Here is a 25965-nt window from a genome sequence, read left to right as displayed (position 1 = left end):
GGGTAATGTTTTCTCCTGAGGAGTGTCCTTACTGAATCATATGTTTAATGAGGATTCAATCCCAGGTATCTATGAGCTTCCAAAACAAGGATAAAACCCTTGAGCCCTTTGCGTATTGCTAGGATTCCATATGCAACTGGAATTTCTGCCCTGCAGGTCCTAATGAGCCTGCAGGGACAAAGGAGGGGGCTCCAGCCCTTGGCACCTTTGCTCTGCTGAAAATACTGTTTCTAAGAGGCTTAGCCCAGATGTTGAGCTACCAGAAGGCGTTAGCAGGGGGAGAACCTGTGCAGACAAGCTATTCCTTGGTGACACCCTCTTTCTGGAATCATTTGCTTGCGTTGTTAACAACAGGGGGATGGTGAGGCAGGCAAAATCTTCCCAGCCTATCACCTAACGAGATCTGAACATTGGGCGCATATATTTGTGAAAATCTGAGTACTTTGAAAGCTTGTTATGCAAAATGGAAGTTCAACGTCATCCTCCTCCTGTTAAAAAGATCTGATGCCCAGGAGAGAAAAAACAGGACCGTATAAACCAACAAAACCAGCTTGCTGATAAGAGATCATAGCGTGAACAAGGGAAATGGTCAGTCTGGACAGATCAGCACATGATCACCCTGGAATTCCCCTGCAGAGCATCTTGGTAGGGAGAATAAATTTGAGAACGAACAGAAGAAAGACAATAGAGAGAAGTGTTAGCAAAAAATTTTACTCCAAAGCATGGCAAGGGCATTTAAAATAAATGGAATTCATGCTGTCAAAAGTGGCAGGAAATTATAGAATTCAATAGGACCTGAAGTCCAAAGAATTGTAAAAAAAGGAACTTCAGAATCCCAAGTGCTTGGATTCTTTTAAATTGTTCCATCACATCCAGTTGTGAATCAGTGTCCTTGTGAATGCTCCAAGAGCAAATATTTAAAAAAAATAATAATTTTTCCAAGCTTCTCATTTGGAACATTTTGAATATGATTCAGTTATGCCAAGTTGCTATTCAGTGACATTATCACTCTGGAAATATTTCTGAGTAGGTGGAGAAACTATGCTGGGAATTCAGGGGCAGAAGTGACTCAAGATGTCTACGTTTCCTGTGGAAAACTGAATTTTTATTTTTTTTTTTTTTTTTTAAAAAAGTCCTCTCTGATCCCCTTAACACCTTTCCTTTTAACACATCTTGAAGTAGTAACTCTTCTTTTCTGAAAATAACCCTGTTAATAATCTCTTTCACTGCCTTAAGATGAAGTACAAGTGCTAACATGGAAACTAATGTGAGCTACCATCTATTCTTCTGTACTGCTTTGAGGAGAGTGTTTCAGCAAATGAAATTCTTTGGGGTATTGAATTAAAAAGACGACCAGCAGCTGAGCACAAAAATAGCATTCATAGTCCTTATGCTGCTTCATGTTGTGAGTTGAATTCCAGTTGTTGGGGAACAAAACGCAGTTTAATTGACAGGTGTGTTACAAGTTTCATTTTCTTCCCAAGTATTTGGCTGCTGGTGGAGTAAAGATAAGGAACTTCCCAGTCAGGTAACACATTTACAAGGAGTCAACGAGTGTATATGTACAAGGATCCTGAATTCCCAACGCTTTAGGAGGAATTTCTCTTTTCACTTGGTGTCGTAGACAGAAGGGTTGCACATTTTTGTCTGCAAAAAAAATCCGAAATGTGAATTTGAGCTGCCAAAACTTTACTCAACAAAATCTCAGCTATGCATCGTGTCCTGTATCTGTTAAATCACATTTTTTAAACAAATTTTCTAATGTGACATAGATGGGGTTTGAGTGAAGTCAGGATGGCAGCCGTAACTAATAGAGAATAAGCCTTTGCCTCATAACAACGCTCTTGAATGTTATTTTTCAGGTTTGATAGCATTGTCAAATAACCCTCCTCCTCTGATTCCCAAAGCTTGCTGGGTGTATTTGTGAAGACAAAGTCTTTTTCTGGGTAATAATGAAGGCTTCTGCTTTTCAGTCAATCTGGAATTCCTTTTGTCTGACACCGGTGCCTGCTGTGTCTTCTGTCGGAGTGTCCCGAGAGAATAATACTGAAAAGACCCCATGAAAGCTAAAACAGCCTTTAGTGCTTTCCCGCCTTTGTGTTAGTTTCCTACTCAGGAGCGAGCCGTTATCCCAAGGGAAAGAAGCTCTAAAAGTGAGGAATCAGTGAGGCCTGTACCCTCGATCATATTTACAGGGTAAAACGCTGTAGTTCTCTGTACTTGGACCTTATGGCCCGTACTTCAAAATCCCATCCGTATTTTGAACTATGGGACCAGGACTTTAACGTACCGGTGTTGCTGTGGGCCTGGTCCCTTCCTCAGCAGGCTGATTTTGCTTCACAAAGGCTTTGTTGTAAACCTTTGGGACACCCCTGGCATGTTTTAGTCAGTGTGATTTTAAAATCAAAAAAACAGATGGAAAAAACAGAGTGCCATGTTGCCATATTTTGTGGCCACTTATTTTGGGGCAGATATGAAGACAGATAAAGCGTGAAGCAAACAGTACAATAAGATGAAATAGTGCAGTAAACTACAAACAGTAAAATAAGATGAAATATCTAAGTTTTCCTGCACGTTCATGCACTTGGAATCTAGTCCTGAAATGTCCCTGTATTCCTATTTCCCTATACTATTGTGTGGAATAAGAATTGTCCTTATAACTAATTTCACATTATATCCCTTTTTTTAAAAAAGAATGATAAATAGGAAGTGTCCTATTCAGAGAATTAAGCTAAAACCCCCCACCTGTTATAGGAGGAGGTCTCATGTTTTTCCATTATTTGTTACTGTATATTGATGTCTTTTTTTTTTTTTTTTTTCCTTAAAAAAGGTTGACATATCTGTTTCTTATCTGTGTCTGTAATGTGATACTACCCAAAAATGGAAGATAGTGGGATGCTGATGAAATGGTGTCTGTAGATGCTCTTTACCTATGGCCAAGTTCATGTCTGGTCTAATCTAAAGAGTTTTCCCTTGGCTGGCATGGGAAGTGGACTGCTGCCCTAAACACACATGCCAGGTCAAAAAGCAGCTGGCCCCACGCTTTCAGGCTCTTGGTAATACCGGGTTTAATCCTGCAGGATTAACCCTCAGTACCGGTTGGTTAAGGATATTTGGTGTAGAGCCTAAATATGATTCCAGGCTGCTAAAAGAAAATGGGTTGTCTTTGTGGTTATGGTGTTGAAAAACGGATGTAAGCAAGCTGTCCCCAGCTGTGTCATAGCTTCAGCAAATGAGCCCAAGCAACCACGCAGCTGCTGTACACCTCGGTTCGCCCGGCTGGAGGATGGGTTTACCCGTCCTCATCTTCCCGCGGATGCTCACAAATGTCGCTGCGGCTTCAAGCAGGCAAAAAAAAAAAAAAAAAAAAAACCAAACCCAAACTGCACGGCAGTCGCTCTGTGTTAAAAGCAGAAAAAACACCCATCCTTGGGTTTCCAGGCACTAAAAGTTGGAATCGGCTGCCTCAGCGCTGTGCGCGACGGGGCCAGTGTTCACGTTGTGCAGAATTATTTTGGCACGTCCCTGCGTCCCTGAAGGCCACGGACGAAGCACCACCGCTCAGCGTGAGCGCGGTGGCTTGCTAGACGAGTTAAGCGCAGTTTGTGCAGTGTGTGTATTTATCTGTATTCTTTCTCTTAGGTACCTTTAAAATTTGTCTGGCTTAAATTTAATGGGAGCCGCTGGGATCCTGCAGACAGTAAAGGGCGAGGGTAAGGTTTTTGTCATCGTTTGGGCTCTTCCTTCCAACAGACCCCTTCTCCGTCTGTGTGTCTCTGCCTCTCTCTCACTTATCTTTCCCCTATGTTCTTTTCTTATGCCTTTCTCAACCGCATTATTTCCTTCCAGGTCGTTTCAGTCAAGTGAAGTAGGCAGCTGGTGTCATGTCTTCGGTATTTATTATGGGGGCGGCCCAGGCTGGCAGTCTGGGCTGGGCAATCAGTGCTAGGGGATTCATTCTAACAGTCTGGAACCTTTTTTTTCTTTTTCTTTTTTTCTTTTTTTTCTTTCTTTCTTTCTTTTTTTTTTTGTTTTTTTTTTTTTTCTTTTTTTTTTCTTTTTTTTTTTTTTTTTTCTATTTTCTGTGTAGGTCTCTTTAGTCAGCCTTATAGCTAATGCCTTGGGCTACTCGGAACTAGGTGCCATAAAGTCCCTTAGGACACTAAGAGCTTTGAGGCCTTTAAGAGCGTTGTCCCGATTTGAGGGGATGAGGGTAAGATGCCATTAGCAGCTGATCCTTCTGCATGCCTGTGGAGCAGTTTTTTTTAAGCATGCTAGAACTGATCAAAACTGGTGGAAAGAAAATTCCAAACAGAATCATGATGCAGCTGCTGACTCGATCACCTCTACCGTGGATGTCCCCTCACCCTGCCCACCGCTGCACCCTCCCCTCTTAAGAAAGGGAGATGCATTAAGCTGCCTCATTACATTAATTACTGGCCCAAACCACATGCCATTTGTAGACGATGTTAACACTTGGCTGTTCTCATTTAGCCTGGCTTTTACCTCTAGCATCCGAGGGGGCTTCTCAGCTGTAACTTTTTTTATCTAGGGAGAATCACCAGGTGCAAAGAAGCAGAATTTGAACCACCTCAGTGTCTCCAGCCCCTCTAGGTGTTGGCCGCTGGTGGAATTGGATTGAAAGACTATATCTGAGGGGTTTTTAAAAATGCAATCTGCCTGCAAGGGGGTAAAAGGCTGCTTCCTTTCTTGGATCACTCAGGCCTTCAGGAAGGGACTGGCGGGGAGCTCAGCTGTTTGAAAAAAAGGCTTTGGTTTAATTCCTCTTGTTGCACCTTGTTGTTCTCGGTCCAGTCTGGTGGTGACTGGAAGCCTTGTCTGATAGTGAAGCTTTTCCTTTCCACTCCCTCCCTTTTACCATGCTTTATGGTCCCCTGTCCTGTCACTGTGGAACTAGCAATGAAGCACAAGCAAAGCATTGAACTTAACAAGCTTTCCTCAAATTTTAGACAGCACCACTGTCTTGGGGATTTGAAATTATTGCATTGTCTCACTACTTTGCTACTAATATTCTGTATTTTGGTGCTTTTTTTTTTTCCATTTGGGATTTAAATAGTTTTATAAGAACATGCAAAAGAATTGTATGTTTCTGTTAAGTAAAGGGTGTGTTGTTTTAATGGGTTTCCCACTTGCTCTTAGAACAATAATGTAGGTGGTCTATGCTAAATTCCAGTTAGCTCACAATTAGAGATATTACAAGAGATAAAATTATGCATTTTTAAAAAAGGAGAAGGGAATAGTAGTCACAGTTTTATTTCAGGGTCTGACTGGAGCAATTCCACCTGGATCCTTCTGAGCTCCTTTGAATTTGCTGTAGTGTGACTGAGCGCAAAATACAGCGTGAGAGAGGCACTGAGCTGATCGGGAATCCTCAAATTCCATAGGAAGAGACAGAAATAAATGATATCATAGCAAATCCAACGAGGGTTGTTTCTTCCCTAATATGTTATCCTGCTATCATTTCTTTGTGTCAGTTAGCTTAATTCTAAACTTTATGCTATAATACAGGCACAAAGGATGAAAACTTTTCCATCAACACAAAGCCAGAGCTTTTGCTAGGCTGGGTTCAGGTCCCACCTAAGATCACAAATGAAGAGACCTAGCACTAAACCTGTAGATTTTAAAAGCTATTTTTAAGCCATGCTGGAGAGAAGCTGTGATTTCTAGCGCACAGTCAGGAAATTCTCATGCTTAAAGTGGGGGATTTCACCACAGCAAAGTTGATAGAGAGTTACAACTGCAGCCCTGCTAGTTACCTAAACCCAATTATTTTTCCTTTGTTTTGACTTGAAGACAAGTGTTGCTGCCCCATACAACCAGAACAATTCTTCTGAGCCACAGAATAGAGATTTGAAATGCCTTTGCAAAGGAAACATAAAATGTAGTTCTTTGCTTTTCTCTACTCCATAGTAATCTGCATTTTCAAGAGCTTGCTCTGCTCTTAAATTATTCAGGAGGTTTGACAGTATTGCTATGAAACGTGCATGCATTTTTGTCAGTCTGCACACAAAAGCCATGTTCCTTCTCTCGGATCTTTTTGAATGCCGTATAAATTTAACGGACTGTAGGTGACCATATTTCAGGAGGGTGTGACACTTTTTTCCCCCGCTTCCCATCATGAACTGGAATAAACCAGCGTATTTGCTGTCTGAAGGATCTTAAACCAAAAAGGCGCGTTGCTGCTGTGGGTGGTGTTCAGCAGCCAAGCATCCTATTTGGACGAAGCGAGGATGGAAGCAAAGGCATTCTGGAGAGAGCCTGTCTGGAGGGCTTGACTCTAACCTGTGTCTTTATACCTCGCTGGGTACACAGTGATGAATTCATGCCGTCATTTACCAGTTGTTGCAATGCTACCTACTGTCTAGATCACTGTTGTCTTCAGTTTTCCTCCTGGGATGGAGGACGAGTGCTTGCTGCAGCGCTTACCGTGTGTGTGGTGGTTGCATCCAGCAAACAGAATGGAGGAGGAGGAGAGGGGACACTTGGTGGTGGCCAGGACCTGTTGTGGCTCAGGTGCTACTACTTGAGGACTCCCCAATCCCCGTGTAATTGAGTAGTCTTTCAAAACTAAGGCAAAGGGGTAAAAACAGTTTAGATTCTGTTCATCTATTAAAGGAATCTCAATTAGGAGATCATAATAAAAGCTTTAATATCCTGCTGACCTAACTCTATTAAAAGCCTGTATAGCTTACATTTTGTCATGTGTTGGCCAGGGATGCTTAGGGACATGGTGCTCCCAAACTCTGAAAGGCTAAAATTAGGAGATGGTGGAAGATACGAGCTCAGAAAAAAAACCGTTATCGCTTCCCACTGTGTTTGCTGCAGTTTGGAGGAAGGAACATGGCTTTTCTGTCTTCTTGAGCCTGCATAGCTGCATGCTCAGCTGTCTGCCTGAGACAACATGATTGGCCTTGCTTAGTCACAAATATGATCTTGATGTTTACAGCGACTCACTGCTCAGTCTAACAGAGCAATGCTGGGCTTGGTCCTGTCCCCACCGCAGTCAGTGCCACGCAGTTTGCTGGTGACCTCGGTGGGAGCAGGAGGCAGGCTTCGAAGTGATAACAGCCTTGTTTGAAAGTGGGGAATGGCCGTAAGGGCCACTGGCTGATGAGACCCATCAAATCCATGAGCAAAAGTGTCCTCAGACTTGGCTCTGAGAAAATTTTAGCTAGGAGCCTGTTTGTAACCAAGAAGAGAGTCTGAGCCTCGCTCAGTAATGGCCCCCTTCTCCCTTTTGGCAACTAAAATTATTTAAAATAATTAACTAAAGAAGTAACGATCCAGAAATCAAACCCAGTAAATCTAACGACGTGGCCTGTTTTATTTTAAAAACAGAGCTTCGGTAGGTGGCTTTTAAGCAGAATTTTTTACCGCTTGGAATAAGTTCACTGCCAACTTCTGCGTGGAGTAAACGCCACAGATCTGTCAGTGGCCTTACCTCCTATTCCCCCCCCAAAAACAGCTGTATTGATGCTTGTTGTTTCCTGCCCTGTGTTTTATACTGAAACTTTTTCCCACCCCTTCCAACACAGGTGGTTGTCAACGCCTTGGTTGGCGCTATCCCTTCCATTATGAATGTGTTGTTGGTCTGCCTTATCTTCTGGCTGATTTTCAGCATTATGGGGGTTAACCTGTTTGCCGGGAAATATCATTACTGCTTTAATGAAACAGCTGAGGAGCGCTTTGAAATAGATGTTGTTAACAACAAGACAGACTGTGAAGCACTGATGCCACCCAACTCCACTGAGATTCGATGGAAGAATGTGAAAATTAACTTTGACAACGTTGGGGCAGGATATCTGGCTCTTCTGCAAGTTGTAAGTTTTGCTTTCACTATCTCTCCAGCAGTGGTAAATACAAACTGCTTCTAATGCATTTTGACTGCTTCCCTCTCTCCATGAAATACGCCATCCCGTTAATCATTAATCCCACTTGGGTTTGGGTCTGGAATGAAATTGCTGTTTTACCTTTCACCCCTTTGCCTAGTATGGGTCTCCCAGTACAAGTGGCCCCAACTCTGCTCTTCAAAGAATCTACCAAACCTTCCATGAGACAGCAGTAAACCTGCTTAGATTCATTTATCATAGAATCGCAGAATGGTTTGAGTTGGAAGGGACCTTCAAAGGTCATCCAGTCCAACCCCCCTGCAATGAGCAGGGACATCCCCAACTAGATCAGACTGCCCAGAGCCCCGTCCAACCTGGCCTTGAACCCTTCCAGGGAGGGGGCAGCCACAGCTGCTCTGGGCACCCTGGGCCAGTGCCTCACCCCCCGCACAGGGAAGGATTTCTGCCTTTTATCTAACTTAAATCTCCTCTCTTTCAGCTTAAAACCATTACCCCCCCATCCCATCCCCACACCCCTGATCCAGAGTCCCTCCCCACAGCTCCTGTCCCCTCTTTAAGCCCTGGGAGGCCGCTCGAAGGGCTCCCCGGATCCTTCTCTTCTCCAGGCTGAACACCCCCAACTCTCTCAGCCCGGCCCCCCAGGGGAGCTGCTCCAGCCCCCCCAGCATCTCCGTGGCCTCCTCTGGCCCCGCTCGAGCAGCTCCGTGTCCTTCTGCTGTTGGGGGCCCCCGAGCTGGCCCCAGCACTGCAGGGGGGTCTCCCCAGAGTGGAGCAGAGGGGGAGAATCCCCTCCCTGGCCCTGCTGCCCCCCCTGCTCTGGCTGCAGCCCAGGGCACGGGTGGGTTCTGGGCTGCGAGCGCACGTTGCCGGGTCCTGTCCAGTTTTCCCTCCACTAATACCCCCAAGTCCTTCTCCGCAGGGCTGTGCTCCATCCCTTCATCCCCCAGCCTGTATTGATACCAGGGGTTGCCCTGACTCAGGTGCAGGACCTTGCACTTGGCCTTGTTGAACCTCGTGAGGTCCACATGGGCCCACTTCTTGGGCTTGATTCATTTCATTTAGATTAAATGTAAAGAGAAATATTTAAGCAAAATTAAAGTTCAGTATCTGGGGCGACCAAGAGTGCCAGGGAATCCTTGACATAGCTGGCACAGCTCAGACTTGTTCTTTGGCTTTGGGTGACTTCTAAGAGAACATGTGTTTTCTTTGCTAGGCTACTTTCAAGGGCTGGATGGACATCATGTATGCAGCAGTAGATTCCAGAAAGGTAAAGTGCATCACCACAAACTCACCTCCCAATATTTCACTCTGCTATTTTGCGTTGGTAAAATGAAGAGTAAAAATTGTAAAACTGTGCTTATATTAAGTATTTAACGCTGTGATTGTTTCATTTTCTCTGTTAGTGTGATAAGTTAAAAGATGCTCAAGAAAATCCTGGAAAGGGCAAGGTTCTTCTGGTTGCTTTAGAGGCAGGGATCCTCCTGCTGGAGTAGAAATACAGTGAAGTTATATATTTCATCATCAGAATAAATTATGGGGAGGAATTAGCCAGAAGGTCTTCCATGAACCTTGCATCTACATGGGATCCCAAGTGCCGGTTTGAATCCAGTTTTGAAATTATATCTGGATTGGAGCTCACTCTTCAGGCACTTTTCTTGTTCTTGCATGCTGGAATCATGCAAATACCATTCCTTCCTTTTTGCTTTGTAACTTTTTTTTTTTCCTTCTCTTCTCTTGGTTTTACATGAAAAGATTTTTAAGTGGATTTTTTTGTCCTACACTGAACTCAGGGTTGGAAGCAAGTAATATGACTGTGTCAGGACATTGTAAAAAATGTTCTCTTTTGATCAGCTGATGGTCTTACACGTCCCTCTTCAAAAGAAAGAACGATGTCTTCACTTTGGCGGTGCTTGTCATTAAAATGATAATTTCCTTTGTGATTTGCAAGTTATGCATTTTATGGGCACTGACCTAATTTACAGTGAAAGTCTGTTTAAATTGTAGCATATTATATTTCTGAAAACTAGATCACCATCTCTTGGTATATACATACAATATACATGCATATACTTTTGCTTTACTTTAAGCAGTGTGAGGACATGGCTTTCCATATATAACTACAGCTTTATAAAGCATGACTGCCTTATATGGGAATACTTGGAAACATGACCAATCTCATTTTGACTATATTTGTATGATGCCTTTGAAATGTCATTGATTTCTCTTCTCATCTCCCATTCAGCAAGAAGAGCAACCCAAGTATGAGGACAACATTTACATGTACATATATTTTGTTATCTTCATTATTTTCGGCTCTTTTTTCACCCTGAACTTGTTCATTGGTGTCATCATTGACAACTTCAATCAACAAAAGAAAAAGATAAGTGATCTGTGTTTGCGGATTAGTAGGGGAGCTGAGACCCGTTTGAGGAATGTTGGGTCTTCAGGCTGATGGGCTTTTCTGCAAAATAAAGGTCAAGGAGCTTCGGTGTGGGGCACCGGCCTCCGCTCTCAGAGCTGGGGGCTGCAGAACCACCGTGACTCAGCTCATCACTCCCCACCCAGCCCCCCGAGACCGCCTGAACAGGCTGCGGGAGCGCAGGCGGCAGCCCAAAGCTTTATGTAAAACCAGCCAGATTAGACATTTTCCCTGGACTACATTTCCATGCGTTTCGGGTTTTTTTTTTTTTTTGCCTTGACTAAAATATACAGACTGGAAGTAGGATGTCTTCCTTGCCTCTCCCTCCATCTCATATGCTGCTTTTCTTCTCTGTAAATTGGTCAAGCTGAGGATTTGCATGTATGCAGTATGCGCTCAGGGGCCTGGCACCTCTGCTACCTGTTTATCACAAAAGAGATCAAGGGGATGGGGAAGGATGTTGTGCAATAAAGCAGGTTATTCGTAGGAAAACCACTCAGTTTTCTTTAACAGAAAATCAGTACACCTTGGGTATTATTTCTGTCTAAAATAGCTGCCACCAACTTCCCATATGGCAGGTATCCTCATGACTTAGCTAGGATGTTATTCCTTTCCCTTCTGGTGTATGAGCTGATTGTAACCAGTTTTCCTTTTGCCCCTTTACTTTGGAGGTCAAGATATTTTCATGACAGAAGAACAAAAGAAGTACTATAATGCCATGAAAAAACTGGGCTCAAAGAAGCCTCAGAAACCTATTCCCCGACCTCTGGTGAGTATGTTATAAAGGGAACTGAAGGTAAAAAACCTGCAGAGTAGACTCTCAAAGGAGCTTTGGCTCCAGAAGCATCCTTTGTTCTAAGCCATGCTGGCCTCCACATCACCATGTTCTTGTCATTATAATTCAGGTATCATCTGAGAAAGGTTAAAACACTACAGCTGTGGTTGATGTTAATCAGCTGGCTCTCCTGAATCAACAAAACGATCTGAAAACCCTGTCTGGCTGAGAGGCTGTAGATGGAGGGTAGGAGGCCTCCTGGCGTTAACGAGCGGGACCTTGGACAATTAGCCAGCCTTGTGGGCTGAGACCTAAGCACAGTTCTTTGCTTTCTGAAAGCCTTTGCACGTGATATTGGGCCAGCCCCTTAGATACTGCTAAGGCATCCTGCTGCTGGAGCTAGACTGCTGCCAGGGTGCTAAACGAGGCCGTCGAAATCTAGTTGAGGTGCACTGCAAGGCAGACCTGCCTGCTGTCTCCAGTTGTGAGTGGAAGTGCATCGCCTTGCCTTTGGTCTCAACACAGAGGAAGATGTGCTGGTAATAGGGTTGTAGGAGCATCTTTGGGGTATAAATAGTAGCATTTTCCTACCTTTCCCGTAAACAGATTGAATTGTGGCTAGAGTTTGCCTTGAAAGCTTCATAAGATACTGAAAAAACTGATGTCCTCATCCCTGTTTCTACCAACAGTGAAATAATTTGTTGCCTAACGGTAGATTTTTGTTCAGATGTGTTTGGTTCACTGTCTCTCTCCTGTTGCACAGAACCGCATTCAAGGAGCTGTCTTTGACTTTGTTACCCAGCAAGCATTTGATATAGTCATCATGATGCTCATTTGCCTCAACATGGTGACCATGATGGTGGAGACAGACACACAAAGCAAGCAGATGGAGGACATCCTTTACTGGATCAACCTGGTGTTTGTCATCTTCTTCACCTGTGAGTGTGTGCTGAAGATGTTCGCCTTGCGGCACTATTATTTCACCATCGGGTGGAACATTTTTGACTTCGTGGTTGTGATTCTGTCCATCGTGGGTAAGTGCGACACCAATTAGATCGAGGTCTGTGGGTGCTGGGCTGTCTCGGTGTTTGCAAGAGTAGAGCACGTTCTTGTCTTTGAAGGGGATATATAGATGCCAGGAATTCTAGGTTCGCTTTTTAGCCTTGTGAAGAGACCGTGGCAGAATTTGGCAGCTTGAAATCCTGACTGATGCACCCTTCTCCCTCTGTTCTGGCATTCATTTCCAGTTGTATGGAGTAAAATACTTGACAATTATTCTCCCCGTCTTTAAAAACAAAAATTTTACTCACCTCATCAGAATAATACTTACTAACCACTGAAAATAGCATTGCAGTGCTTCCTACGTCAGCATGTGATTTGCACTCTTGTTTTCAGTTGGGTTGAATGTTGAATCAACCATTTTCCTCCAACAGGTTTTTGCACTTTAGCGGCTAATCTGTAAAATATGCATAACCTTAACAAATGCAACAGGGCCACTCAAAAAGCATGACTGGATGCAGCTCTGTCCAGGTGTACTGACAAAATACCGACTTCTAGAGACTGCCCTGCAGTACAAAACTGAGATTCAGGTTTGTCTGCTGCTAGAAATAAGATTTCTCTCACATATTTTTAACACCTTCAAAAAAAGAGTCCGTAGCCTGGCTCCAGTGGCCGAGTTAGGCACCGAGGGCTAGGCACCTCCAAGAAGCCACCCACCCATCCTCATCCAGGTGGAACGACTCACACCACAGTGGTACCCCTCTCCGTTTAGGAGAACTACTTAGGGAGCCAGAGCACCTAGGTGAGACTCACCTCCCTGAAGGTGAGGCCTCCTAGTCACAGACCCCCTTTGAAAAGCTGACCAAGGTGTTCCGTGTTCCCGGTACCTTGACTAGGTTCAGAAGCAGCAGCGGACCGCACATCTCCATTGTCACACTTGTCCCTTCTCTTCTTCTTTAGGAATGTTCCTGGCTGAAATCATTGAGAAGTATTTCGTGTCGCCCACTCTTTTCCGAGTCATCCGACTGGCTCGCATTGGACGTATCCTGCGTTTGATCAAAGGAGCCAAAGGAATCCGCACCTTGCTTTTTGCCTTAATGATGTCCTTGCCTGCCTTGTTCAACATTGGCCTCTTGCTGTTCTTGGTCATGTTCATCTTCTCCATCTTTGGCATGTCAAACTTTGCCTACGTCAAGCATGAGGCTGGCATAGATGATATGTTCAATTTTGAGACCTTTGGCAACAGCATGATCTGCTTGTTCCAGATCACCACATCAGCTGGTTGGGATGGCCTGCTGCTGCCAATCCTAAACCGGCCTCCAGACTGCGACCTGGACAAGGAGCACCCTGGGAGTGGTTTTAAGGGGGATTGTGGGAACCCTTCGGTGGGGATATTTTTCTTTGTGAGTTACATCATCATCTCCTTCCTGATCGTGGTCAACATGTACATTGCCATCATCCTGGAGAACTTCAGCGTGGCGACAGAGGAGAGTGCAGATCCCCTAAGCGAGGATGACTTTGAGACCTTCTACGAGATCTGGGAGAAGTTTGACCCCGATGCCACACAGTTCATAGAGTACAGCAAGCTCGCAGACTTTGCTGATGCTTTGGAACATCCTCTCCGCGTCCCCAAACCCAACACCATCGAACTCATTGCCATGGACCTGCCTATGGTAAGTGGAGACAGGATCCACTGTTTAGACATCTTGTTTGCCTTCACCAAACGTGTCCTGGGGGACAGCGGAGAGCTGGACATCCTGAGGCAACAGATGGAGGAAAGATTTGTGGCATCCAACCCTTCCAAAGTGTCTTATGAGCCCATCACAACTACGCTCCGGCGTAAGCAGGAAGAAGTTTCGGCAGTGGTTATCCAGAGGGCTTACAGGGCTCGTTTAGCAAGACGGGGCTTTATTAGCCGCAGGCCTGTCTCCACAAAACTGGAAAACGGAGGAACAAACAGGGAGAAAAAGGAAGGCACCCCCTCGACGGCGTCTCTCCCGTCGTACGACAGTGTCACCAAGCCCGAGAAGGAGAAACAGCAACGAGCAGAGGAAGGAAGACGAGAAAAAGCGAAAAGACAAAAAGATGTCAGGGAATCCAAGTGTTGAGACAAAAATAATAGAATTGTACAAATTAAAATATTTGCAAGTGAAAAGATTGTTTACAAACTTCCTGAAATATATCAATACAGAACAGCTGTGGAGACACTTACCTGAAGATCTTATACCAAACATAGTCTGCTTACTGTGTGACAGCGTTGCATCTAAAGCAGTGACCTACCACCTGTTTAAAGGACCCTTGTAAACAAACATTTAAACACAAAAAAAGGAAAAAAAATGGATTTTCTATTGTTTGGGCAGGTGGATACTGCATGTTCCACATCAGTCAATGCAACTTAGGACAAACAAGCAAAATAAAACACACACACACAGAAACAAAACCTGCTGCTGGGATTCATGTATTTTCCAAAGCAGCCCAAAATGGATTTTATTTTCCCATTTTGTTGATTATTATTGAAAGAAAACCCAGAAGTCACAATGTTAAAGGGTTTGTTCATGCAAAACTAGGTTTGCATTTAGTTAAGCAGCAACAAAAAAAAAAAAAAAAAAAAAAAGAAGAAAAATGTTAAAACAAGTAAAACAAAAAAAAAAAAAAAGGAAAAAAGAAACAAACCACCCATTTAGCCCATGCCATTTAATTGTCATAGTTTATTTGATATTTATTATCTGCATTCTACTTTCTACATGGGCTTTACTTGGTTTGGGAGATGGGGTAATCAGGTACCTTCAGCCTGGAGACAGCTCAGGCTGATTCCCCCCAAAAAAAGTGCTCGTTCAATGCATAGAAACGATTTGCATGATGGCATGCCGTGACCAGGAACCATGCATGAGGAACCATTAAACCACAAAACACTCAATAATCTGTCCACAGCAGTGTGTTAAGCCATAAATTCGAGGCACTCCACTGACTACCGTACACTGTATTGGGAGATAAACTCTCACAATAATCGTGCCCTTCACCGGTACTTCCCAGTTCGTAGTGATCAGTCCAGTAGGAGAAAAACAAACAAACAAACAAAACAAAACAAAACAAAACAAAAAAAAAAACAAAAAACAAAACAACAAGAAGAAACAAGCAGATGAAATAATTGTGTGTGTATGTTTAACAACTTGTCTTTTTTTTTTTTTTTTTTTTTCCATACAGCCATCTTTTTGCACACTGAAATAAAACAAAACTAAATGCTGCTCTGGACCTCGTCCGAGGGGAGATGATAAAAACTGAGAATGGCTTGTTATGTCACTGTAAAACCAAAACCTAGGGCTTAAATACCAGTCAGTGAGTTCGTTTGTATCCCGCAATATTTATCATGAATATCAATTATTATTCAGCCTCCATCCTGCAGCGTAGACACTTTTTTTTTTTTTTTTTCTTTTTTTTTTGTGTAGAGTGCTAAAAAAAGAGCAGCGTGTTGTCTCTACTGGTAGAAACCGGGGGAGGTTTTGCTGCTGGCGGGGTTCCCGCTCCGGGCGGGATGCAGCCCCGCGGTGGCTTTTCGGAAACCCGGAGCCCTCCGTCCCCTCCGTCCCCTCCTGCTGCCGGGGGGGGGGGGGGGTGTGGGTGTTTAACGAGGTGCAGCAGAGGAGGGGCCGCGTCCTGGGGACGAGCTGGCCCATGGGTGCCTTCCCATTCTTCCCATTTTCATAGAGTGGCGACCAAAAGAGCCCCGCGGGTTGGGTAGGAAGCCGAGCTACCTCTTGCCTGATCTTCCCGCTGCAGCAGGGAAATAACGCCACGCGACCAGCACGAGCACAAGCCCAAACGTTTCCTTTCCCTCGCCGACCAGACTCACGACAGCCCCAGATCCTGTTTCGTGGTGTCCTCATGGCTCGGCCGGCTCTCCTGCGCCGGTTTGAGATGTTTGTCATCAGGCCCGGCGCGGGGGGTTGCTGCGAGGGCAGGGAGAGGCGAGGGCGCGGGGCTGGTGCCCACCTCGCCCGGGAGGTGCCAAGGGCGGGCGTTGGAGTGCGGACCAAAGTCAGGGTGCCCAGGATAGCAGGGAAAAAAAAAAAACCAACACAAAAACAAACAAACAAACAAAAAACCAACAACAACAGAAAAAAAAAAAAAAAAAAACAAAAAAACACCAAACCCCAAGACAACAGAATTTAACGGCAGGAAGAATCGCGGTTTGCATAATCTCACAACCCAGCAAATTCCAGGAGTCACTCACTTAAAAAAGCAGAAGCAAGCAGGAAGCCATCCAGCAGCCATCCGTGCCGCGGCGGCGGCCCCGGCCGAGCCGCCCCGCTGCACCCAGGAACACAGCAAGGAACCTTTTCTATCCTGTCAGCTCTCGCCCCAGTTGCTCCTCGGATCTGATGTACAATAACAAAGAAAAACTACATACATATGTACAGGCTACGTTGTAAACAGCACAAAAAAAAAAAAAAAAAAAAAAAAAAAGCTGAAAAGTGTGGTTGAAACTTTTTAAGAGAATATTATAAATACTGTAATATATCATTTTATTTTATCGGCATGCCTTTTTGTAAATACAAAGAACTACAAAAATAATAGAATGGCTTCTGGCTTATGCCATTGTCCATGTTTATTTTTATTTTTTTAATATTTTTCTGTTTTCCTTAGACTTTAGATAGCCAGTAAATGTCCCCCAAAGGAAAAAAAAAAAAAAAACAAAAAAACAAAAAAAAAAAAACAACACAAAACCCTACTCCCCCCCAAAATAGATTTAAAAAAAAAAAAAGCTTTACTGCAAATGATCTTTGCAACAGCAAAAGTATATATTTTTGGGTTCCGACGTGCAATAAGTTGACCACTTCTATGCAAGATTTGGCTAAACTTCATAATTGTTCTTAAGCTGGGCTATTGACTCGTAGGTGAAGCTTGGTACGTTTAGCATTCGTGCTGGCAATTTCATTAAGCTACTTGATTACTTTAAAATAAAAAGTCCCTTCAAACTACGTATATATATTTATTTTTTTTTTACCATGAGATCTGTACTAAGTGCACGAGGCCGGTGGTGGGGTCAGTCAGCATTGCTGAGAAGGAACGGGAGCGAGCAGTCGCTTCAGACTGTTCGTTGGCTGGAGTCGGACCTTCTGCTCCAAGAAAAGTTTCATGGGGGTTGGTTTTTTGGTTTTTTTTTTTTTTTTTTTTTTTTGGTTTGTTTTTCTCTTAGTTTCCTCCCTAGGGCAGATATTTCCACCAGCCGCAGCTCCCGGGTGCTGGAAGTGATGGGTCTGCGTTTCTGTGCATCTTCCCCGGGTGAAGCCGAGGACGGAGAGGAAACTGCGGTCAAAGAGCCTTAGGGACACTCGTGTCATACACAAATCTCCAAACTCAAATGCGTGCACGGAATTTACATTCCGGATTCAGGGTTGTGGGAATAAAGCAAGGGTGGTGGTGTCAGCTAAACAGACGGTGCCAAAAATCAAGACTACAAGTAGCTCTCTTCCCTCCCCCCCGCTTCAAAAATCCTCCCTTTTGGGTTAATTTGTGGCTGTGTTCTTCAAAGAGCAGAGGGGAAGGGCGACAAATACCAATTCAAGCTGCTTTATTCACTTTTCCTGTTCACCTTTTTTTAAAATATAGAAGCCAATGTTGAACAAAACAAATTAAAAGAAAACCATGATGTTACACAGAGGCCACACCCAAGTTCGAATTATTTAATTTTCTGCCGCAAAAAAAAAAAAAAAAAAAAAAAATGTTAAAGCTGTAAAAGATCAATAGTGAAGATTAGTGTATTAGAAATTGCATGGTGGCTCATAATGATCTTACCCAACATGATTAACAATTACGTTACTATAAGCCAAAAGAAAATATAATAAATGTTACCCTTTTCACTGTACAAGGTAAGGTTGTCTTGGTGTCCCAATTATTTGACTGGCTGCATTCTCCTTCCCCTCCACCTCCTCCAGACTGCCCCCCCAAGGCTTTTTTTTAGGGTGTTTTTACCTAAAGCGTGCAGAAGAGAGCAGAGTGAGTTGCGGCAGGAGCTGTTGGAAGGGAGGTTGGTGTCCGTCGGGGGGCCGGGTCCCTCCGTCCATCCTCCCCGCGGGGACCGGTGCTGCCGGGGCTCGGGGCCCCGCGTTGGACCCGCCCTGGCGAGGGGCTCGAACACCCCGCAGCCCCTTGCGCTAAAAAAGCCGCTTAAAAAAAAAAAAAAAAAAAAAAAAAAAAAGTGGAAAAAAAGACAAGCCAAAGCAGCTGGAGCGACGGCCAGCGAGCCCTCCGGCCGGCAGCGCCCGCGCACGGACAGCGCTGGGGGGCTCCCCCCGCCACAACCCTCGCTTGGGCACATCACCCCCCCCCAAAAACCCCCACGACTGCACGCCCCTGGGTTGCAGCTTGCTTTTCCAGAGTCCGAGACGTACCCCGTGGGGGGGTCCCCGTCAGCCTCCCCCACACCTGCGGGCTCCTGCTGCTCACTTGGGCTGAAGGCCCTAAAATTTGGAGCCGCAGCCAGCGGCAGGCGACCCGGACCCCCCCACCACCCCATCAGTGGGGTCCCATCCAGCTTTCTCCAGCTTTTGACCCAAAACCAACGAGCTCCAGGTCTTGCCTCGGCCTCGTCGGGAGGCCAGGATTCAACCTCGAGTTGCTGCAAGTCAAATGGCTGAGGACAGCGCCTTGAAATTATTTTTCCTATTAGAGTTTTGGTCCAGTTTGTTCAACAGACGGAGATTCTGCTGCTCAGTCAAGGCCAGCTAGCGTAAGCAAACCCCTGGCACTGCGAGGCACAGAGCGTGGCTGTGCAGTCCCGCATCTCACCGGGTCAACGTCACACAAAGAAAACACCACTGGCTCATTGCTTTGTTTTTGGGGTTTTTTTAAAAAAAAAAAAAAAAAAAAAAGTAGTAAAATTAAGCAAACAAAGAATAAAACAATTTCCCCTTTGCCAGTTTGCTGCATGTTGTAATTTTAGTGTGTCTCCTCAGCGCGGGGCACGGGGAAGGGGGACTCGCTCCCGCCCCCTCTCCCAGTTCTACCCAGCTGTAACTGGGGTGTCCCAGTCCCCACCTCACAGGGGTGTTGTGAGGCTTCACTAGTGACCGAGTGTAACGCAGCGAGAATCACGGGCGCCAACACAAATGCTGCTACAACCCCCCCGGCTCCCTCCACCCACCTTCCCCACGGGCCAGAGCCGCCTGCTCCCTTTGCACAACCAGTTCGCGACGCTGGGGTTTGCCCCATGCTGTACTTGCTCCCCAATTTCACTCCTAGGTTTTATTCTCTGTTCTGTCTCACACGAAGAAAGGAGGAGGAGGAGGAGGAGGAAGGTGGCTGGGGGAGGGAGGGAGGAGGAACGTGATAAACCAGTGGGCTGGGAGTTTGATGTCTGAACTTTGCGGTCCTTTGTACTGTACATCTTTTTACTTTGGAATTTGCAATAAAGAGGTACGTCCATCTTGTTTTACCAACTTCTCCTGGCTGCCCTGTCCTTCTGTTACCTTTGCACAGCAGCAACCACCCGCCCCCCACCCCCCAAAAACCCACCGTCCTCAGCTCAGATGGGCCAGAACTTCCAGAGGAGCAAAAACCAACAGCGGGGGCAGGACTCCCGCGGTGGCTTCGCAAAGTCAGGCCGGTGCGGAGCGCGGGTGTCCAGCGCCAGCCCCTGCCCCGAGGGAGCACCCAGGCTCCAAATCCGGGGGAAAAAGTCAAAACCCCTACGGTCTCAACCCAAAGCTCATGCCAGCCCCCGCAGGGCCCGGTCAGGCTTTTCCTGCTTTCGGGAGACCGAGTGCTAAATTGCATTTGGGGACGGATTCTGCCACGACCTCTCTGCTCCTGCTTCCTCGCGTTTGCCTGCCCCTGCCGACGCACGCCGCTCCGGGGAGACCTGCAGCCCCCCCGAGCAGCATCTTCGGCTGTCGGGGCCCATCCCTCCTTCCGCTCCAGAGTAAACGCCGCCGTCCCTTACAGCTCTAACACCATCACGCACGCAGCACCCTCCCAGCTCCCATCCCCGCCGTCCCACCAGCACCGGCTCGTCGGGCTCAGCAAGGCAACCGGGCCGCGGCAGACGGCAAAGCAGCCCTGCACCCCCGGGGGGGCGGCGATTCCCCGGCAGCAGCACGAGCGGGTCGGTCGCTCCCCGAGAGGAGCATCTCTGGGCCAGGAACTGGCTGCGCTGGTGCTTCAGGAAACGGCGCTCTAAGGGCAGTGGGTACAAATTCATTTAGGAAAAAAAATAAATAAATAAAATTACATAAACAGTTAACCGTTTTGCTCGTCTTTTAAGGCTATGTTCGGGGTTATTTCTCCTTCCCTTTCTTCTCCAGTACTTACAAGCCACTGCTAGCTGGTTGGATTGACGCAAGCCATTCCTTGATACAAAAAACAACCAGGTTTTAATTCCAATTACAGCAACGCAGATGGTTATAATCAGACTGAAAGCGCTTTGGGTTCCCCCCCACCACCCCGTTTCATTGTGCTGGTTTGGTTTCAGCAGCGGGGAGAGGCCACAGACACCCTGGGACAGCAGAGATGCTGTGGCAGGGGCCCGGGGACCCCCACCAGGCCTGGCAGCACCACCTGGGACCTCCAGGTTTTGTGGGTTTAGGACCATCACACACAAAAAGCCAGCGAGGCGTCCGAGTGCCACGTGCAAGTGTTCAGATATTTGCGTTTTTTCCTGCGCAGGCGCTTTCTCCGTCAGGTCGCATCCTGCCCTCCCCAGCCCCATCAGCAACACAAACCCCACCCAAGCCTCCCTGCAACACGCAGTCCAGGGATTTTAGTTGCTTCACGGGAGTCCCTTGGCTAAGAAATGGAGAGAAAAAACCCTAAACAGACAGTAAGAGACAGACCAAGAAGGGAGTGAAGCCCCCAGGCCATCAGCAGCTCCGATGGCTCCTCCGCGCACCCAGCTCCCAGCTTCAGGAAGGCCAAAGTTGTCATCCCGGATGGCTCCAAGCCACACAAAACACCTCTACTGCAACGCCAAACCAGGTCGCTGGCGTTTTAATTAACTTTTCTGCCATGAATGCTTAACCCCAGGTGCTGGCTTAGTGTAATAACCCAGCAGTTTTTGTCTCCTTCCTACCTGGGAGGTGGGGGAGACCCCACGCTGGGGCACGGGGGGCTGCAGCGAGGACATGGCCAAGGGGGCTCTGCCCGGCTCCGTCCCTGCCTTAGGGCACCCAGTGACACGCGGGGACGTCCCCAGCACAGCCGGGGATGATGAGGATGGGCGGTGGGACACCCAGCCCTGGATGCTCCAGCAAGACTGAAGCCGAGGACGGGACCCTCCCTGCCCAGGAGAGCACACGGGGTCGGTCTCTGGATCTCAGCCCCTCCACGAGGCTTTATTGGGTCTTGTTTTCCCTCCAACAGCTTCTGGGAGACGCTCCCATTTGGGTGACGTCCCAGTTTCAGGTGACATCTCCGTTTCAGGTGACATCCGAGCCCAGCACCCAGCGGCAGGAGCACACGGTGGCCGCGGTGAAGAGGACAGAGGCGAGGAAGCCCCCCAGGACGCCCGAGACGACGGGGCCGACCCAGCCCAGGAGGTTGCGGGTGTAGGGGGGGGGCGGCCGCCTCTCGAAGCGCAGGTCCCCCAAGTCCCCCCCCGGGGCCCTCCTGCCCCGCAGCCCGCCAAGCCGCCTGCCCTCCAGCAGCAGGGAGGAGGTGAGGTGCCGCACGGTGCGGCCGTACTCCTCCACGTTCTTCCGCAGCTCCAGGCTCCTGTCCTGGTTCAGGTTTTTCCCCAGCTCCCGGGCGACATCAGGGCGCCCGACTTGGCGGAGGCTCCGGGCCAGCCGGTCCCACGTCGTCACCTCTCCTGCCGTCTCCAGCCAGTTCCGCAGAGCCTCCAAGCATCCCGTGGAGCTGCGGAGGTCGCGCCGGCGGCGGGGACGGATGGGGTTGTTCTCCTCGGAGAGCTGCTCCAGCTCCTGCTCCCCCAGGTCCCTGTCGGGCCCTGCCAGGTGCCTCTGGAGCTGGCGGCACTCGGAGAGGGACAGCAGCTCGGCGATGCGGCTCACGGTGTGCCGGCCCACGCTGGCCGCCACCGTGTCCTCGCACCGGCCGCCCACCGCCAGCAAGAGCAGGAGGAGTCCGATGAGAGCCAGCATCGCTTGGGTGCCCCCTCGGCATCGGGGTGGCCCGGGGACGCAGACACCCCCCACTCTGGGTCTGACCTCACAAGCCAGCGTGTTCCAGGGACGCGTCCCCTGTCCCCCAGTCCTTTGTGTTCCTCCCCCCGGGGCTGTCCGCACCGCTGCGCCCCAGCTCAGCCCCTCGCCCCCAGCCCAGCATCCCTCCCCTCCCCAGTTCAGCCCAGCCGAGCCGTCCCTTTGGGCACCAAACGCTCGCAGCTTGGGGATGTGGGGACAGACTAAAGGGTCCCTCGATTCCCAGCAAAGCCGCACTGAAGGGCTGGAAATTTAATGCTGTCTGTGGGGAGCTTCAGGGCACTTTCACCGCTGGCAGCGGCGTCTGTCCGTCCGTCCATGCATCCGGGAACAACAGCCTTTGCTTCCCACGCCCTCCTCACCCCGGGGGATCCTGCCTGTGCCCATGGGACACAGCTCAGTGCAGTGTGTCGGGCTCTTGCTGACACTTTTGCAAGAGCAGGGATGGGGGATGGCCGCTGCTCCCCTGGGACATCCCCACTGCCCTCTTCCATCTCCCGAAAGCCCCAAGGCAACGGCAGCAGCTCCCCTTTCCCTCCGCGGGGAGGGGGTACGGGGCCCCCGCACACCCCTGCGTTTCCCTCTCCCACCCCAAATCGATGGAGCGGAGTCGAGTTTAACCAAAACGGTTTTGCTCAGGGATCGGGCGAGGACCCCATAACCACGAGGTGGCAATGCAGCTCCGGCCACGCGCTTTTTAATCAGCTTGGCAATAAAGCTGCAATTTCCCCAGATCTCCCCAAAAAAGCAGCAGCTTGGAGGGTCACGGGGCTGAGCCGGGCCTGGAGCCAGGACCAAAGAGCAGAAGGAACAATTCCTTGAATGGGAGGTTTGCACAGGCTCCATCCTCCATCGCTGCCTCCTGCCTCTCCCAGCTGCCATCCTCCACGCAGCAAAGTCGGGGCCCGAGGGCCTCATCCTGCCGTGAGGATTTTTAGGACCCTGATCAAGACACCTGGGATGGGAATCCCCGTGCCGGGGACGGAAAGCCACAGCACTGAAGCTCTGAGACATGCCCCGTGTCCCCAGGACAGAGGGAAGGGGCCTGTGCAGCTCCTTCGGGAGGGTAAAGAGGGAGAAGCTGGGAATCCACGGCCACGGAGCCCCAGACCCACTGAGCAAACACCTCCTGCTGCTGCCGCCTTGCTGGGGGGTCGGGGTGAGGATCGGGTCCTTCTCCCCTACACCAGTCTCACCCCCCTGCCCTGACCCTGCTCCGTGGGGACTCACAGGATGGTTTTCCAGGAGTTTCTGCCTTGTTGCAGAAACTTATCACCTGATGGGAGAAGCAGCACTGAGCAGCTGGGCCCAGGTGGCTTTTGCCAGACCCAGAATATTCAGTTTTGCACTGATGACGGGGAGTTTTTTTTCTCTGAGGGTGACAGATTTCAAGACTAACACCATTGCCACTATCATCTTGTTGCTGCTGCCACCCCTGGAAACAACCCGCCTGCCAAAAAAATTGGGGAGCATCTCTCAGGGAGGTCCAGGACCATCCGCCAGGTCTCCCCAGGAGGAAAACACAGCTGGGGCCGATGGAAATGCGTGTGCACGTCCGAGCAAAGAGAGCAGCGGGCAAGCGGCACGTGTGGCCGCGCTGGCGGAAGACCACCAGGAATCCCTTATCCTGGAGTGTCCCGCTCGGGACTTGGCCTGGGTTTGGGGACAGCGTGCAGGTTTCGGGAGTTTTGTGGAATCGAGACTCCGAAAGGTCGGAGCCCAGCTGCAAATTCATTTTAATAACCCGAGATGCCGGGGAGCAGCCGCTTCCCTGCGCCGGCACATCCCGCCGCGGCGAAGCCCGGCGTTTTCCCCGGCTGGGGTGGGCAGAGCGTGGCTGGACACGCAGGGATCACCCGCTCGGATGCGGGTCGGGAGCAGGGATGTGCACAGCAGCCCCTGCAGCAGGCGGAGAGGAGCCTCGAACCTCCCCGTGCGGGAGGAGGAGGAAGAGGAGGGAGCCTTCCTCTCATTTTCCCGGCTCGTGACTCCGCAGCCCATCCACCAAGTAATTTATTCATAGCGCAGTAACCTCAGGGGTCCCGATAAAAGGCCGGAGCTGCCGCATTGTTCCGGACCAGCCGGCACAAAGGCTGCAGCCACCTCCCGGCCCTCGGCCGGGGATGCCACCACATCCCCCGTCCCCTCCTGTGCCCCCCCAGCACCCAATTCCCCCCCCCCCCCCGCCAAAACACCCTGAAGCCGCTGCATTAATTGCCACAGTTATTCCTGCTCTGAAACACAAGGTCCCCCTCCAGTGGGCTGCTCGCCTGCTATTGCTAATGAGTGTAACTAATTAACAGGGGCATCTGTAATGGGGGGGGGGGGCACACAGTTCTGCGGGGATCCCCCCCCCACCAGCAACGCTGAGGTCGCAGCTCTCGCCGCGCGTCGCTCCCACGACTCGGGGGCTGCACGGACAGTGGGGAACTGATTAACTGAATTAACGAATTTCAGGATACGAAATCATCCAAGCGCATAACTTAACGCACAGGAAGAAACCGGGATGAGGATGTCACAAGCCTCCAGGCAAACGAACACTCCGTAATTCGGGAGTTATATGAAACTTTGAGAAATAAACGGGGGGGGGGGGGGGGGGGGGGGGGAAGCAGCAGTGGGCAAGGCAAGTAATTCAGCTTAAAAAAAAAACTAAAAAATTCAATGCAACTGACCAAGAGAAAATTAAACCAGCACCAAACCTGAGCCAGCTCAGACATCATGCAGCAAAGCTTGTAGGTAACCCACCCACACCTTCTTCCTCCTCCTCACAACCCCCCCCCCACACACACCTTTCTCCTTCTCCTCCTCCTCCTCCTCACCCCCCCCCCCCCAAGCCCCTCATACCTGCAGGCACTGGACAGGCCCTCACCAGCAACAGCCAAACCTCCCTGAGCCCCCCACGAGCCCCCAGGACCTGGGGGGGCCTTTCCAGTCGGGCCCCCTCCCCAGCCAAACCTCTGCCCCAGGCAGCCCCTCCCTGGGGCCTCTGCCCTAACGAGGGGAGGGGACACACCTGGACCCCCCAACACACCCCTAATGAGGTGATGGGGCACACCTGGGCCCCCCAGCGTCATTGACAGCGTGGGGGGCACAGATGGACCCCCTCAACATCCCTAATGAGAAGAGGGGGCACACCTGGACCCCCCCACCCCTAACAAGGGGAGGGGGCACACCTGGACCTCATCACCCCTAATGAAGGGAGGGGGCTAAGGGGGCACACCTGGACCCCCCAACAGCACTGACAAAGTGGGGGGCACACCTGGAACTCCCCAACACCCGTAACAAAGGGAGGGGGCACACCTGGACCCCATCACCCCCAATGAGGGGAGGGGCCACACATGAACCCCCCAACACACCCCTAATGAGAAGAGGGGGCACACCTGGGCCCCCCAAAACACCCCCCCCCGCTAATGAGAAGAGGGGGCACACCTGGGCCCCCCAAAACACCCCCCCCTAATGAGAAGAGGGGGCACACCTGGGCCCCCCAACACCACTGACAAAGGGGGGGGGGCACACCTCAACCCCCCCCACACCCCTAATGAGGAGGGGGGGAGGGCTGAGGCTCTGCCCTTTCCCTGCCTGCAACCTCCCCCCCCCCCATAACCCCCCTCTGCCCCCTGCAATAGCCCCCCATGTCCCTCCTGTCCCCCCACCCAGAGCCAACCCTCAAGATGCCCCCACCCCGTGCCAGCACCCCCCCGGGGGGCTAAAAAAGCCGAGGCGGGAGCCGAGGGCTGGGAGAAG

At 49.2% G+C, this 25965-nt stretch overlaps 1 protein-coding gene and 1 long non-coding RNA gene across 4 annotated transcripts in view; one reads left to right on the top strand and one right to left on the bottom strand.

The window, feature by feature from the left end:
* Positions 1 to 15159, top strand: part of SCN8A (sodium voltage-gated channel alpha subunit 8) — a 57032-nt gene extending 41873 nt beyond the window's left edge. For all 3 annotated transcript variants that reach the window (XM_042796595.1, XM_042796596.1, XM_042796597.1), the window contains 7 exons: positions 4091 to 4213; positions 7557 to 7841; positions 9085 to 9138; positions 10114 to 10251; positions 10955 to 11059; positions 11829 to 12099; positions 13025 to 15159. In XM_042796595.1, coding sequence (XP_042652529.1) covers positions 4091 to 4213; positions 7557 to 7841; positions 9085 to 9138; positions 10114 to 10251; positions 10955 to 11059; positions 11829 to 12099; positions 13025 to 14172 — 2124 coding nt within the window. In that variant the 3' untranslated portion in view covers positions 14173 to 15159. The remainder of the gene's footprint in view (positions 1 to 4090; positions 4214 to 7556; positions 7842 to 9084; positions 9139 to 10113; positions 10252 to 10954; positions 11060 to 11828; positions 12100 to 13024) is intronic.
* A 289-nt stretch (positions 15160 to 15448) lies between these two features.
* Positions 15449 to 23357, bottom strand: LOC122153777. Its single transcript, XR_006165657.1, has 3 exons — positions 23346 to 23357; positions 19580 to 19583; positions 15449 to 15654 (listed from the first exon to the last, which is right to left on the bottom strand). It is a non-coding gene; the product is annotated as an uncharacterized LOC122153777 (long non-coding RNA).
* Positions 23358 to 25965: the final 2608 nt, after the last annotated feature.

Source organism: Tyto alba, unplaced genomic scaffold (assembly GCF_018691265.1).
Source record: "Tyto alba isolate M040663 unplaced genomic scaffold, T.alba_DEE_v4.0 Super-Scaffold_23, whole genome shotgun sequence".
Taxonomy (NCBI): domain Eukaryota; kingdom Metazoa; phylum Chordata; class Aves; order Strigiformes; family Tytonidae; genus Tyto; species Tyto alba.
Note: the sequence above shows the minus strand (reverse complement) of the source record. Positions and strands in the feature narration are given on the sequence as shown.